The sequence below is a fragment of the Erinaceus europaeus genome, chromosome 16 (assembly GCF_950295315.1).
Source record: "Erinaceus europaeus chromosome 16, mEriEur2.1, whole genome shotgun sequence".
In the NCBI taxonomy this organism is placed as follows: Eukaryota; Metazoa; Chordata; class Mammalia; order Eulipotyphla; family Erinaceidae; genus Erinaceus; species Erinaceus europaeus.
Genome location: NC_080177.1, coordinates 85,339,775 through 85,355,268, shown reverse-complemented (window position 1 = coordinate 85,355,268; position 15,494 = coordinate 85,339,775). Strand labels below are relative to the sequence as shown.

The following is a 15,494-nucleotide window of genomic DNA, read 5'->3' as shown; positions in this document are numbered from 1 at the left end:
ATGTAATCCACCATATCAACAGAAACGAAGATAAAAATTACGTGGTCCTATTAATTGATGCCGAAAAGGCATTTGACACAGTCCAACACCCATTTGTTGGATAACGATCCTCTAGAAATTGGAAATAAAAGGCTGATTCCTCAACACAGTAAAGACCGTGTATGACAGACCAACAGCTAACACCATTCTTAATAGGGAAGAGCTAAAAGCTGCCCCCTTGAAATCGGGAACGAGACAAGCATGTCCACCATCCCCACTGTTAGTCAACATAGCTCTCAGGGTCCTTGCCACCTCAATCAGTCAAGACAGAGATATCAAAGACATACAGATGGGAGAGGAAGAAATCAAACTGTCACTATTTTCTGATGACATGGTATTATTCCTCGAAAACCCCAGCGACTCCACCAAAAAAACTACTGTAAATAATAAATTCTGTAAAGTTGCAGGGTGCAAAATCAGTACAGGAAGCTTTGGCAGTTGAGTGAATGGTCAGAGGGAAGAGGTGAAAGACTCAAGTCCATTTACAGCCGAGCCCAGAAAGGTGAGATACCTTGGCGGGGGTGGGGGGTGAATCTCATGGAGGTGGTGATGGACCTTGTTAAAAGAAATAGAAGAAGACATACAGCAGCAGAAGAACATTCTTTGCTCCTGGATTGGAAGAATAAACGTCATTAAAACAGGCATTCTGGGACCGGCTGGTGGCGCACCTGGTTGAGCGCACATGTTACAATGCTCAAGGACCTGGGTTCGAACCCCTGGTCCCCACTTGCAAGGGGAAGGCTTTGCGAGTGGTGAAGCAAGGCTGAAGGTGTCTCTCTGTTTCTCTCCCTCTCTGTCTCCCCCTTCCTTCCTTTCTCTCAATTTCTGGTTGCCTCTATTCAGTCAATAAAGATAATAAAAAGAAAAAATTAAAAAACAGGCATTCTACCAAAAGCAGTCTACAATTTTAAAACAACCCCTCTCAAAATCCATATGGCAATTTTCAAACAAGTTGAAAAAACTTGTCCAAAATTTTGTATGGAACCACACACACACACAAAGAGAGAAAAATAACTGTAACAAGTAGCCAAAGCACTGCTGAGGAAAAAAGGAAAAATTAGTCTAAAGGATTAAACAGACAGCTTTCTAGAGAAGAGATATAGCAGGCCACAGCTGTATGAAGAAAGGCTCCACCTCTCCTCTCACTGGAGAAATGCAGATGAAAACCACAGGCAGACGCCATCTCACTCCTGTGAGAACGGCTTCCATCAGCAAAGCAAATGGCAGGTGCTGGAGAGCTTGTGGAGAAAAAGGAAGCACAACTGCCCTGCTGATGGGAAGGCAGACTGGGGCAGCCTCTATGGAAGACTGTAAGCACAGGCCTGACACAAATGTGCTTGGAGCCACCGAGGGCCCAGCAGTCCCTCTCAGGCATTTATCCAGTGGCCACTCAAACACTTCTTCTTCTTCTAGCATTTGCCCTTCTTCCGTAGCCAGTCAACAGCATCAGGTTGAGCCCGATGTAAAGTTTCGAGACCTCCTTTGAGTCTGGAGAGGTGGCAGTCGTTGACTATGTGGGTCATAGTCTGTCTGGAGCCGCAGGGGCAGTTCGGGTCGTCTCTGGCTCCCCAGCGATGGAACATAGCGGCGCACCGGCCATGGCCTGTTCGATAGCGATTGAGGAGGGCCCGATCATCACGTGCTAGGTCAGAGCCGGGTTGATGCTCGCAGGGGTCTGTGATGAGGTGTTTGTTCTTGACCTCAGCTGACTGCCAGCTCTGTTTCCAAGAGACTGGAACAGAGAAGTTCAGTGTAGGCGTAGGGGACCAGATTGGGCGACGAGACATCAAGCGTTGGACAGGGTGGGCGAAGATCTCCGCGTATATTGGCAGGTCCGGTCGAGCGTAGACGTGGGAAATGAACTTAGATGATGCCGCATCCCGACGAATATCTGGCGGGGCAATGTTGCTGAGAACTGGCAGCCATGGAACCCGGGTGGAACAGATGGTTCCAGAAATGATCCTCATGGAGGAGTATAATTTGGAATCGACCAAGTGGACATGGGGGCTACGGAAACATACTGGGGCACAGTATTCTGCAGTGGAATAGCATAATGCCAGAGAGGATGATCGTAGTGTGGAAGCGCTCGCGCCCCATGAGGAGCTGGCCAGTCTTGCAATGATGTTATTCCTCACACCCACCTTTGCTGCAGTTTTTATGAGATGTTCGTGAAATGACAGAGTGTGACCGAGAGTAACGCCAAGATAGACTGGCTGGGCTTCGTGCCGGATTCTCGTATCGCCAAGCTGCACATTAAGCTCACACGAGGCCGAGGCATGGTGTAGATGGAAAACAGATGATACCGTTTTTGCAGTGCTAGGGATTAGTCGCCATTTTTTACAGTAATCAGATATCAGAGACATGTCTTTCGTGTTTCCTCGAGGATGTCGAACTTGGATGCCTGAGTTGCACAGCAGATGTCATCGGCGTAGATGAACTTCCTTGAAGAAGTTTCTGGAAGGTCATTGATGTAAATATTAAATAGCGTAGGAGCCAGAACAGAGGCCTGTGGGAGGCCACTTGAGACAAGTCTCCATCTGCTACACTTGTCACCCAGATGCACCCGGAATCTTCTGTTTTGGAGAAGAAACGATATAGTGTTGGCCACCCATGGAGGCAGGCATCCTGAGATCTTGACTAGGAGACCACGGTGCCAGACTGTGTCCTAGGCTGCTGTGAGATCCACAAAGACAGCACCCATCTTTAAATTCTTCTGGAATCCATTTTCAATGTAAGTTGAGAGGGGCAAACACTAAGTCAAAGGGGCACCTGCAACCCTGCGTTCACAGCTGCGTGACTCACAATAGCCAACAAGAGTTAGCAGACTCAATGTCCATCCACAGATGGCTGACTAAAGAAGTTGTGGGAGAGGGGGGTCAGGTGGTGGTGCACCTGGTTAGATAGACACATTACAGAGCACAAGGTCTCAGGTTCAAGCCCCTGGTCCCCTCTTCAAGTGGTGAAGCAGGGCTGCAGGTGTCTCTCTTGTCTGTCTCACTCTCTATCTCCCCTTCCCTCTTGATTTCCGGTTGTTTCTATCCAATAAATGAATATGATTAAAAAAAACTTTTTTTAAGTTATGGGATGTGGTCCAGGAGATAGCACAGTGGATAAAGCACTGGACACACAAGCATGAGGTTCTGAGTTCAGTCCCCAGCAGCGCATGTAGCAGAGTGATGACTGTTTTTTTTTTCTCTCTTCTCCTGTCTTTCTCATTCATAAATAAATAAAATATTTAAAAGTTATGGGATATATATTCCATGTAATACTGCCCTGCAATCAAAAAAGATGATATTGGTCCTTTGGGACTGCACGGATGGATCTGAAGGTGAGGATGCTTAGTGAAATCAGCAGAGATGAGAGGTAACTACCGACGTTCTCACTCCTATGGAATCTGTAGATCTGATCCGCATGGACTTTCTGACACTGAGAATAGCAGGCACAAGCAAACTGTTTCTAAGAATGTGAGGGCTGGTTGTTGTCTTTGGGAGGTGGGAAGGTAGGTCACAGCCTGATGCTGGTGGTAGGTGTGGCGTGGAGCTGGACTGTGTGATTTTACAGTCTTGTAACCCGTTATGAATCACACATAAAAAATAGAAAACAATAGCGTTGTGATAGAATTATTTTTAATACTTTCTTGCTATAAAGGTTAAATCTGGGGGCAGGGGCAGATTGCATAATGGTTCTGCAAAAGGACTGTCAAGTCTGAATCTCCAAAATCCCTGGTTCAGTCCCCCGCATCACCATAAGCCAGAGCTGAGCAGGGCTCTGGAACAAAAAGAAAGGAAGCAAAAAGGAATAAAATCACAACTTCACACATCCAGCTTGCTGCCTGAAATGAGCAAATTAATATCATAGTCCCGCTTTTTCATTTTTTAATATATAATTTTTTCATTTTGCTGCCCTTTGATTGTTGTTATTGTTATTGCTATTGTTGGATAAAACAGAGAGAAATGGAGAAAGGAGGAAAAGATAGAGAGGGGAAGAGAAAGACAGACACCTGTGGACCTGCTTCACCAACAGGTGGGGAGTAGGGGGCTCGAACCGGATCCTTACTCTGGTCCTTGCACTCCATGCCGTGTGGGCTTAACCCACTGCTCTACCACCTGGGCCAACTTCATTTTCTTATAGAGATGGAGAGTGAGAGGGAGGGAGAAATGAGAAATACCTGCATCACTCCTCCACTGCTCATGAAGCCTCCTTAGTGCAGTTTTCATGGACAATGCTTATACTGAGTTTTCGTCTTTATTTCTAAAGAGTTCTCTACTGAACTTACTATAGTGCTGAAGATATATACCATCTCTGTATAATTTATAAGGCTTTTATGGGATTTTATTTAACTTGCCACAGTACAATTCTATTTTCTTAAATCTCACCACTTAATTAATTAGAGCAATTAACATATAATATTATGATGTTTGATGTATTTCCAAAAAGAAAATGCAACATCTTGGATATATTTTTGAGACCAACATGATGTCATTGAGAGACCATTATCTTTGTTCTTGGAATCACCCCAAGTTGTTTCTGCTTCTGAAATATTACATGTGGACACAGCTCTTACTGTCTGCAGCTTTACGACTTTCTCGCTTTCTGGTGTGGTTTTCTGTTCTTTTTTTAAAAATTTATTTAAGAAAGGAGACATTAACAAAACCATAGGATAGGAGGGGTACAACTCCACACAATTCCCACCACCAGAGCTCCGTATCCCATCTCCTCCCCTGACAGCTTTCCTATTCTCTATCCCTCTGGGAGTATGGACCCAGGGTCATTGTGGGTTGCAGAAGGTGGAAGGTCTGGCTTCTGTCATTGCTTCCCTGCAGAACATGGGCGTTGACAGGTGGATCCATACTCCCAGCCTGTCTCTCTCTTTCCCTAGTGGGGCAGGGCTCTAGGGAAGCAGGGCTCCAGGACATAGTGGTGGGGTTGTCTGTCCAGGGAAGTCTGGTCGGCATCCTGATGGCATCTGGAACCTGGTGACTGAAAAGAGAGTTAACATACAAAGCCAAACAAATTGTTGAGCAATCATGGACCTAAAGGCTGGAATAGTGCAGATGAAGAGTTGGGGGGTACTCTCTGCAGACTATTGTGTACTTCTGCTTTCAGGTGTATATTTTTCCCTGGTTTATGGACACGTGTGAACATACGCTCTATCTCAGGGGACCTGGACTATATCTAGGTTTGGGGACTTTATTGGGGAGTGGACCACCTGGAATGGAATTAGAGAATCCTATGAAAGGAAAGGTCTCCCCCGAGTGATGAAGCTGAAGGGTTGTCGTTCCACTTCTAGTGTGGTTTTCTTCGAAACTTTGGTAACTTGATCCTCTGCCTTCCAGCCTTTCTTTTGGCTTCAGCTTGGAGTTTATTGTTTATTGTATAAATTATACAGTCAGTTGTCTGACTCTTGTTCTTTTGCCTGACTCTACCCAGTCTTCATTCATAATAACAGATTCGTGAGTTTTGAGAGCTAGAAGATACCCCAGGCACTTATCTATTGTTATGTTACAATCTACTCCAATATTTAGGACCTGGTTATATCCAAGTATCTCATGTCTGCTGGTTCTTTTGCTTTGGTGCAGTGCAACACCAGAGTGGTGGGCCTGTGTGTAAATGCAACCCAGAGTGGCTGCACAGAGGCTCCTTGATCTCAGGAATCACATTATTAGTGAGCAGGGGAAGAGCAATCTGTCGTTTATGTGACTAGTAGGGATCACAAGTCAAAGACTATTCTTGCCAACTCTAAATAAAGAGAGGCATGTAGAGCTTTACTCTTTGGGAGTCTTTCCATCAAAAACAAACAGCTTAGGTACCTAATGTAGCAAGTCTTAATCGCATGGGATGAAATCTCAATCCAGCTGGATAAATGAGCCTTTGCTGGGTGAGCAGTTTCCCAAGTGTGCTGAAGGTTCGCACATGGAGGTCACGGCGTGCAGCCCCCCAAATCATACCAGACCAAATAAATCAGAAAATGCATTTGTACCCTAGTGATGCCATCTAGGTTGGACAGAGGATAGTAAGATCCGAGAACTCAGGCTCACATGAAAATTGAAGCATTTCAGTGACATGAAACTCTTCATTTTTCTGCACTACAGTCTAATGTCCCTTTGGAGACCTGGTGTTTCATGCCCAGAGAATCCCTGTGTTGCTGAAACAACAGCCTGTCAGTTTTCACAGGCCCCAGTTAAAGAGATAAACTCTGCTCGGTCCATCTGCAAATGCTGCTTTAAAGGACTGTGTCTCTTTCATTGTTCACACTCAAGAAATCATGTTTCTCAGCTCAGACTAGAATTCCAGCTCCAATTCTTTAGAACTACATCATACGTCCTAAAACCACCTCTTTTTAAAAAAGTATTTATTTATTCCCTTTTGTTGCCCTTGTTGTTTTATTGTAGTTATTATTGTTATTGATGTTGTTGTTGTTGTTGGATAGGTCAGAGTGAAAATGAGAGAGGAGGGGGAGGCAGAGAGGGAGAGAGAAAGAGAGACACCTGCAGACCTGCTTCACCGCTTGGGAAGCGACTCCCCTGCAGGTGGGGTCCTTGTGCTTTGTGCCACGTGCGCTTAACCTGCTGCGCTACCGCCTGACTCCCAGAAGCCACCTCTTCTATTTCTTTCACACTTGCTGGATATGTTTTTATTTCTATTTTGCATTAGTGATTGATAACGATTTATAAAACGACAGGGCTGTTCACGGGCATCTTACCACACTGCACGCACTATCACATTTTTTGCCACCTCCTCCCCACTCCTTCACCCACTCCAACCAGTCCCCCGCCCCCAAACACCCGCTCACAGGAGAACCACTGTGGTTCTCACAAAGCCTTGGAAGCAGTTTGAAAAGTTTGGTGACTGTTTGTCTGTTTGCAAGCTCACATGTTCAGTTCCCTGTTTCCGTAAATGAGCAAAACCACCCAGCAGTTGTCTTTCCTGTCCTGACTTCTGTAAACATAATCAACTCCTACTCTAGCTGAGTGCGTTTTTTAAAAATAACTACTCACAATAAAAAATGGTCCTGCCAACACCATGTCCAGCAGAGAAGCAATGACAGAAGCTAGAACTCCCACCTTCTGCTCCCCATAAAGAATTTGGGTCCAGGCTCCCAGAGGGATGACGAACAGGGAAGCTTCCAGTGGAGGGGATGGGACACGGAACTCTGGTGGTGGGAACTGTGTGGGATTGTCACCCCTGATATCTTACAATCTTGTTCATCATTATTCAATCACTAATAAAAATAACCACTGGTTCATTACAAACCACTTAATTTACCTGTCTTAACGTCTCTTGTCTGCAGACCCGCCTGCCGTGGAACCTGCATTCCTGGAGATCCGACAAGGACGAGAGCGGGGCGTGACCATGAGCTGCCGGGTTCTGAGAGCCTATCCAATACGGGTGCTGACCTATGAGTGGCGGCTGGGCAACAAGTTGCTCAGGACTGGCCAGTTTGACTCCCAGGAGTACACAGAGTATCCCATAAAGAGCCTTTCAAATGAGAACTACGGGGTGTATAACTGTAGCATCATGAATGAAGCTGGGGCCGGGAGGTGCAGCTTTCTTGTGACAGGTGAGACTCCCCAGAGTTTACGTCTCCTTTAGGTCCCCATGCCTGTAAGTCCTGGCAGATGCGTTCAACAATACATATTTGGACCAAGAGATTTAAATCCATGTCAATACAGACTGCTGCATTCTGCACATTCAGGGGATATTCTTTAAGCTTGCCTTCATAGTCTAGCCATTATCACTTCATCTGGGTTCTTTTATTTTAAACTTTTACTAGTGATTTAATAATTAATAATAAGATTTAATAATGATTAACAGGGGGACACTTCCACACAGCTCCCACCACCAGAGTTCCATGTCCCATCCCCTCCATTGGAAGCTTCCCTGTTCTTTATCCCTCTGGGAGGATGGACCAAAGATCTTTATGGGGAGCAAAAGGTGGAAGGTCTGGCTTCTGTGGTTGCTTCTCCACTGGACATGGGTGTTGGCAGGTGGATCCACATCCCCCAGCCTGTGTCTGTCTGTCCCCAGTGGGGCAGGGCTCTGGGGAGGGGAGGCTCCAGGACACATGGGTGAGGGCGTCTGCCCAGGGGAGTCAGGTTGATGTCATGGTAGCATCTGCAATTTGGTGGCTGGAAGGCATTAAGTTATAAAGCAGGACAAAGTTTTAATAAGCAGGAACCAAAAAGTAGGAATAGAGCAGATGAAATGAGGGGTTTAGGTGGGAAGAAGCTGGGGAGTCTGCTTTAGGTGTGTGCCAAGGGGCCCCATTCTTTTCAAGGAGAGCACTTTAGTGGTCCAGTTAATGATTGGCCTGTGCATCTGAGTAGATCTGAGGTTGAAGCTGCTGCATTTTGAGTTTTTTAAACTATAAGTGATGAATTGTAACTAATTAAATCAAATGGCAATAAACGAATACACAACACAGAGAACCAACCACTATACAATCACAGCGAGGTGCCAGAAACCCAAAAAATAAATCCAAACTTCCGCATTTCCAAAACTTATGAACAGCAGGTTGAATGCATATGGCGCAAAGCACAAGGACAGGTATAAAGATCCCAGTTCAAGCCCCTGGCTCCCCATCTGCAGGGGAGTCGCTTCACCGGCAGTGAAACAGGTCTGCAGGTGTCTGTCTTTCTCTCCCCATCTCTGACTTCCCTCCTCTCTCAGTTTCTCTCTGACCTATCCAACAACAACAATAGCAATATTAATAGCAATAATAACAACAATGAGGGAAACAAAAATGGGGGGAAATGGGCTCCAGGAGTAGGGGATTCATATTGAAGGCACTGAGCCCCAGAAAAAAAAATAAAGCTGCCTTAATTTTGAGTTCACTTTTGGTCAAACATTACATGATATGCCTGTTATCATTGAGTTTGAGGTAAAGCTATGGCTGAAATGTCTGTTCTAGTCAAGTTAGAAGCAGAATATTGTCTATTTCTCTAAGAGGAAATATAAAGTTATAACTAAATGTTTGAGATGTTCCTTAGTAAATTAGTTCTTACTAATGAATGGTTAATCAAATGAGAACTCTCTAAATGTGAATTAACATTTAGACATTTGCATTCTGAAATATAACATCAAATAGCTAAAACTACAATTGTTGACCAAAGAGTATGACATTGTCCTGTCTGTCTGATCTAGCTTGGTTTTAGAAACCCCTCACTATTTTACTTTTTAGAAAACACTTATTTCTTTACTTATTTATTTGTTTTTGTGTGTAACCTTGATTTACAAGACTGTAGATGTTTATGACGTAGAGTTTGTTTCACACCCCTTCATTACTACCAGATCCCTCCACCAAAGTCCAGGGACCCATCTCTGTCCTCCCCGTCTACACCCTCCACACCCTCCGGAAGCCTGAGGACTGACTGGTTCAAGAGTTTGTCTTCATTGGACTTTGCTTGTTTTCCATTTATTTATTTGTTTAATCCACTGAGTGTTTTCCTTTCACATCTTTTTCTTTAATATTTCCTGTAAGGCCGATTTAGTGGTGGTGATACGTCCCTCTAGCTGTTTTTTTGACTGGAAAGCTCTTTCTCCCTCCCTCAACCACTTTGTGAGTGATGCCTTTGCTGGATGGGCTTTTCTTTGCGAAGCTTTGAGTAGCTCACGCTCTACAGTTTCTGCTGAGCGGTCATTGGGTAGTCTTATGAGAATGTTCTGTTTAAGGCTACGTTCTCTGCTTTTAAAGTTCTCTGATATTTTTTTTGTGTGTGTGTCTTTATTTATTTGTTTATTTATTTATTTATTTATTTATTTAAGAAAGGACACATTGGGAGTTGGGCTGTAGCGCAGCGGGTTAAGCGCAGGTGGCGCAAAGCACAAGGACCGGCGTAAGGATCCCGGTTCGAGCCCCGGGCTCCCCACCTGCAGGGGAGTCGCTTCACAGGCGGTGAAGCAGGTCTGCAGGTGTCTGTCTTTCTCTCCCCCTCTCTGTCTTCCCCTCCTCTCTCCATTTCTCTCTGTCCTATCCAACAATGACGACAACAACAATAATAACTACAACAATAAAACAACAAGGGCAACAAAATGGAATAAATAAATAAAATAAAATATTAAAAAAAAGAAAGGAGACATTAACAAAACCATAGAATTAGAGGGGTACAATTCCGCACAATTCCGATAACCCGATCTCCACATCCCACCCCCTCTCCTGATAGCTTTCCCATTCTCTATCCCTCTGGGAGCATGGACCCAGGGTCGTTGTGGGTTGCAGAAGGTGGAAGGTCTGGCTTCTGTAATTGCTTCCCCGCTGAACATGGGCGTTGACTGGTCGGTCCATACTCCCAGTCTGCCTCTCTCTTTCCCTAGTAGGGTGGGTCTCTGGGGAAGCTGAGCTCCAGGACACATTGGTGGGGTCGTCTGTCCAGGGAAGTCTGGTCAGCCTTGCTTTTTATTTTATTTTATTTATTTATTCCCTTTTGTTGCCGTTGTTGTTTTATTGTTGTAGTTATTATTGTTGTTGTCGTTGTTGGATAGGACAGAGAGACATGGAGAGAGGAGGGGAAGACAGAGGGGGAGAGAAAGACAGACACCTGCAGACCTGCTTCACCGCCTGTGAAGCGACTCCCCTGCAGGTGGGGAGCCGGGGTTCGAACCGGGATCCTTATGCCCGTCCTTGTGCTTTGTGCCACCTCCGCTTAACCCGCTGCGCTACAGCCCAACTCCCCCAGCCTTGCTTTTATGCCTTGCAGTACTTGAGTTTTTTTTTTTTTTTTGTCATTACTACGCTTTTACCATTCTAGAATGACTTTTTCATATATAGAGAGAAAAAGAGAGAGACCAAAGCTGCTTTCAGGTGGAGGAAGTGGTGGCCAGGCTCAAACCTGTGTCTTGGACATTTGCAAAGACACATGCTATCCGAGTGAGCTATCCAAGTGAGCTATTTTGCTACACCCTGCCTTTTTTTTAAAATTTATTTATTTATTCCCTTTTGTTGCCCTTGTTGTTTTATTGTTGTAGTTATTGATGTTGTCATTGTTGGACAGGACAGAGAGAAATGGAGAGAGGAGGGAAAGACAGACACCTGCAGACCTGCTTCACCTTTTGTGAAGTGACCCCCCTGCAGCTGAGGAGCCAGGGGGATCGAACCAGGATCCTTACACTGGTCCTTGTGCTTTGCACCATGTGCGCTTAGCCCACTGCCCTACCACCCGACTCCCTATAGTATTTTTTTAAAGCTCAGCTCCTGTATCCTGCATCTTTCTGATTTCAGTTTTAACTTCTCTCGTACAATCTTTTATACGTCCTCTGTCTTTGCGGATGCATTCTTTCCCTGAACCCATCCCTAAGAGCATGCCTGTGATGCCATCTTTGCAAAGTTTCCATAGCTCTGTTGAGTTTTGAGTTTTCCTCAAGTGTTTGTTGTGATCTGGCAGTGTCAGCAATCTCTTCTGTCTCATGATCCTGCTAGATGTTCTGCGGGGATCTGGGCCCGCAGTCTGTATTTGACCCTGTGAAGCAAACAGAAGTGTAAAATCTCTAGTAATCTACATCCTCCAGACTGAAGAGATTAATGCGTCAGGCATGTTATAAAGGGCCCAAGTCTAGGTCATGAAAACACTGTGCTCACTCTGGGGCCAGCAGGACAGAATCTGGCAGGTGGGCCAAGGAGAAAGCATAGTGAATGCACAAAAGACTTTCATATCTGAAGCTCCAAGACCCTAGATTCAGCTGTGGGCACCACCGTAACCTAGAGCTGAGAAGTTTCCTGCTAAAAAGAAGGGAGGAGAGACAGGTGCTCCTGGGCTCAGGAGGGCATATTCTGTGAGCAGAATACTGAACGTGGAAACAGGCTCCAGGTTCAATCTCTGGCATCAACTATACCAAGAATAACACTTTGGTTTCCTCTCCCCCCTCCCCATCCTCCTCGCTCCCTCTGTCATAACTTAATATAGAGATCTAGAGGAGTCTAACAGCATATAAGCCAACAGTAAAATACTCCTCCCAGAATCTGTCCACAGCATTTCTTTTTTTAAAAAAATCATATTAATTTTATTTATTGGATAGAAACTATAAATCAAAAGGAAAGGGAACGATAGAGAAGGAGAGAGACCCCTGCAGCACTGCTTCACCCCTCGCAAAGCTTTCCCCCTGCAGGTGGGGACCGGGCGGGGCCTCGAACCTGGGTCCCTGTGCATTGTAACAGGTGCACTCAACCAGCTGCATCACCACCTGGCCCCTACACAGCATGTCTTACTATGGAAAACCAGTTCTAGTATGGCGTCCGTCAGAGCTGAGGCCGCAAGCTTTCACAGGCGTCAACATCACAAGAGAACACGACCGGGACTTCCTGTCTCCCCTTTCACGGCTTTTGGTTACTTGTTTCATGGTGTGGCACAGTTATAGCAACTGGATTGTGATGGCAGTTGGGCGCCCGTTTCTAGATTCACATCCTATATCTTGCAGATCTTTCTGGATTATAATTTGGGGGGGGCTTGCTGTTGTTGAGAGCTTTTTTTCCTTCTTGGCGAAAGGCGTTTCTGTGTCCCTATCTCCTGGATGTTGACTTTTCACCCCATACTGTCTCACTCTTGTGTTGCTGTGGCTTTGCTGTTGACAGTATGGGAAGGGAAATCAACACAGCTCCTCTCTCCGGAATCCTTTCTTTAATAACGTTCCTGTGAACGACTGAAGTCTTTCTGCGTTGACTCTTAAAGTGGACTCCGGCAACAAAGCCAGATGCTCTTAGACAGTTCTGCTTAGGTGGTGATCCAACAGCTACTTTTTAATCCCTGCAAGTATTTGCACCAGCAAGAGAGTGTGGTGTGATTCTGGGGGATAACTGAAAGGTGCAATGCATCTTCTTCTCTTGTTTATACCTTGCTGTCCTAAAACAATACAGGGCCTTTCAAGGCAAGTCTTTTAACACATTTTGCTAGCAGTGATGCTCCTCCATTTGTCTCATTGACCCCTCATAGCAGAACTACTCAGCAGAACCATCAACAGCCTTTTCTTCAGTCTTTGGACCCTATGCACGTTCCAGTCTTCTCGGGTGACACAGTTTTCTCACACAGAACTGTTGTCAACCATGATGTCTTTGCAAGATTTTTACTTACTTCCTATTATGTGATCTGAATTCTGCTTCTTGAATGAAAAGACAAGCTGAGACCAGAAGAAACACAGGCTCACTCTCCGATTCCCGACCTGTGGGGTGCAGTAAGTGGCTTGCCATAACAGAAGAAACGAGGAAACCTGGGCTGCCTCGCAGAACAGATCCATCCTGTGCATTCACGAGCTTCCAGTGGGGAACTTCTCAGTCCTTAGCTGAACTGTTGAGAGAGACTCAATGCGACCGCCTATTAGCTTAGAAGAGCAGACGGCAAAGGGGCTTTTGAGAGACACCGTGGGAAGGTAAGGACAGGGGAAGAAATAGAACCGGGATTCGGGCGGTAGCACAGCGGGTTAAGCGCCATGTGATCACTGTCCGCAAAACAGCTCTACTCCCAGTTTAGGCCCTTTTCAATCAAGTAAAGGGACTCCAAAGCCTAACCACCCCACCCCTCAAAAAAAAAAAAAAAAACCCGACCTTTCCTCCCCCTCCTTCCCCAGAGTCCTTTGCTTTGCTGCAGCGCGCCTCCACCCAGCCCCAGTGTCACTGTGTGCTTTCCCCATCTGTTCTCGATGCTCAAGTCCCACCTGTGAGTGAGAGACCCTAGGCAGGCTGAATCATCAAACTCTTCTTCTTTGCAGGAAACAATGATTCGACAAGATGTTGGTTGTCACATGGGCACGTGATAGGGGTCTGCGAAACCCGCCTCCTGCCCCGTCAAGTCCTCTGTCATTGTGCACAGGTGTCTACCTGTGCTTCTACTCACGCACCGTTTTCTCCTGAAACACCAGCTCCTTGTGTACCCTGTGTTGGAGTTATTATGGTGGCCTTTGTGTGTGTGTGTCTTTACCAGGGTTACCTTAATGGTTGCTCTTCAGCAGACTAGGAACAGGTGGCCTGGCCGTGGCACACATAGTACTAAGCACAAGGGTAAGTGCTAGGATCCAGGTTTGAGTCCCCGCTCCCCATCTGCGGGGGGGGGGGGGGGCTTTACAAGTGTTGAAGCAGGTCTGCAGGTGTCTCTCTTTCTCTCTGTCTCCCTCCCCTCGCAGTTTCTCTCTGTCCTATCCAATAAAGTGGAAACAGTGGCTCGAGGGAACAGTGGATCCCACTAACAGCACTAACTGGAGGCAAAAAAAATAAAGAAAAAGGAGAAAGAAAAAAAAACTACCACTAAATAGTCAAAAAAATACTAGAAATGGGTTATGGCCACATATTATTTTCTGATTCACAAATTAACTATAAATGTTAGTATTTGTCAAGTATCTGAAAGTGTCAAAAAAGATCTCTGGGTAATCAGGATTTACCAAAGACAAACCACCATTTCATTTAGGCTAAGACTTTGAAATGCCGTTCTAGAGGCTGACTGAAGGGCTCTGCTCCTCCTAGGACGCAGGGAAGCACACTCCTTCCATGCTGCTGCTCAGCTCGCATCAGATGGCACATGCCATGGCTTGGATGGGCTTTTGCTTTCTGTTCTTTTACATTTTAGCCATTACTTCCACAGATGAGCTTATTTCCTGTTTCAGGATACTTTCAAGTTGGCTGAGACACCATTTCTTCTGACTTCTCATTAGAGACAGCTTAACCATATCGCTAAAACCTTCAGTAAAGGATACGCACGTAGGTTTTATTATAAGAAGATTAAATCACACTTTCTTACAAATGTCTTAAATTGCTTTTATTGAAAATATTGCAATGAAATTAAGTCAAGATTGTCAAGGAAAACCTAGTTATGTTTGGTCTTATTTCTGTCATGATACCAGCACAAGTGGTCAAACCCACTTTCCAGAAGCTGTGGCCAATTAGTGTTGTAGAATGATTTAATGAGACAAGAACAGATTTAATCAAAAACTTTATGAGATTTTATTGTTAAGTCATGGGTGTTAGTCACCTGTTGACAGAGATGCAGTCACTGTAACTTCAGCATCTTGAAGCAAACACACATTCATTACACCCCAAGATGTGTGGCATCACTAGTTCCTGGTTCTGGACCTCAAAGTGAATCGTCCGTGTTCTGAGTAGATGTGTTCTCATCCACAGACTCAGTTTCAGATGGGAAGCTGAATGGCCTCTCAGTGTACTCAGGTTACTGGGAGCATTGCTGTCTCACTGTGACTGGGTAGAGAACCGTAACCGTTTTCTGCTTGTTGAGCAGTGGTTCTTTTCCGGTCCTAGAGCACATCTACATGTTTTAGGACCTACCTGTCAGGGCAGGGGGACAGGTCGCATAATGGTTACGCAAAGAGACTGGGATCCAAAAGTCCCAGGTTCAATCCCCCATGTCACCTTGAAACAGAGCTGAGCAGTACTCTGGTAAATAACCATATAAATAAATATATCAAAAAGAAATTACCTTTCATCCCTTCCCATGTGGCCTTTGCCCATGACTGCTCAGGAC

The 15,494-nt window shown here is 45.4% G+C and overlaps 1 protein-coding gene across 1 annotated transcript in view; it reads left to right on the top strand.

The window, feature by feature from the left end:
* Positions 1-15,494, top strand: part of MDGA2 (MAM domain containing glycosylphosphatidylinositol anchor 2) — a 343,591-nt gene that overhangs the window by 235,215 nt on the left and 92,882 nt on the right. Inside the window, exon 9 of the mRNA XM_060175592.1 lies at positions 7,331-7,621. Within this exon, the coding sequence (XP_060031575.1) occupies positions 7,331-7,621 (291 nt within the window). The remainder of the gene's footprint in view (positions 1-7,330; positions 7,622-15,494) is intronic.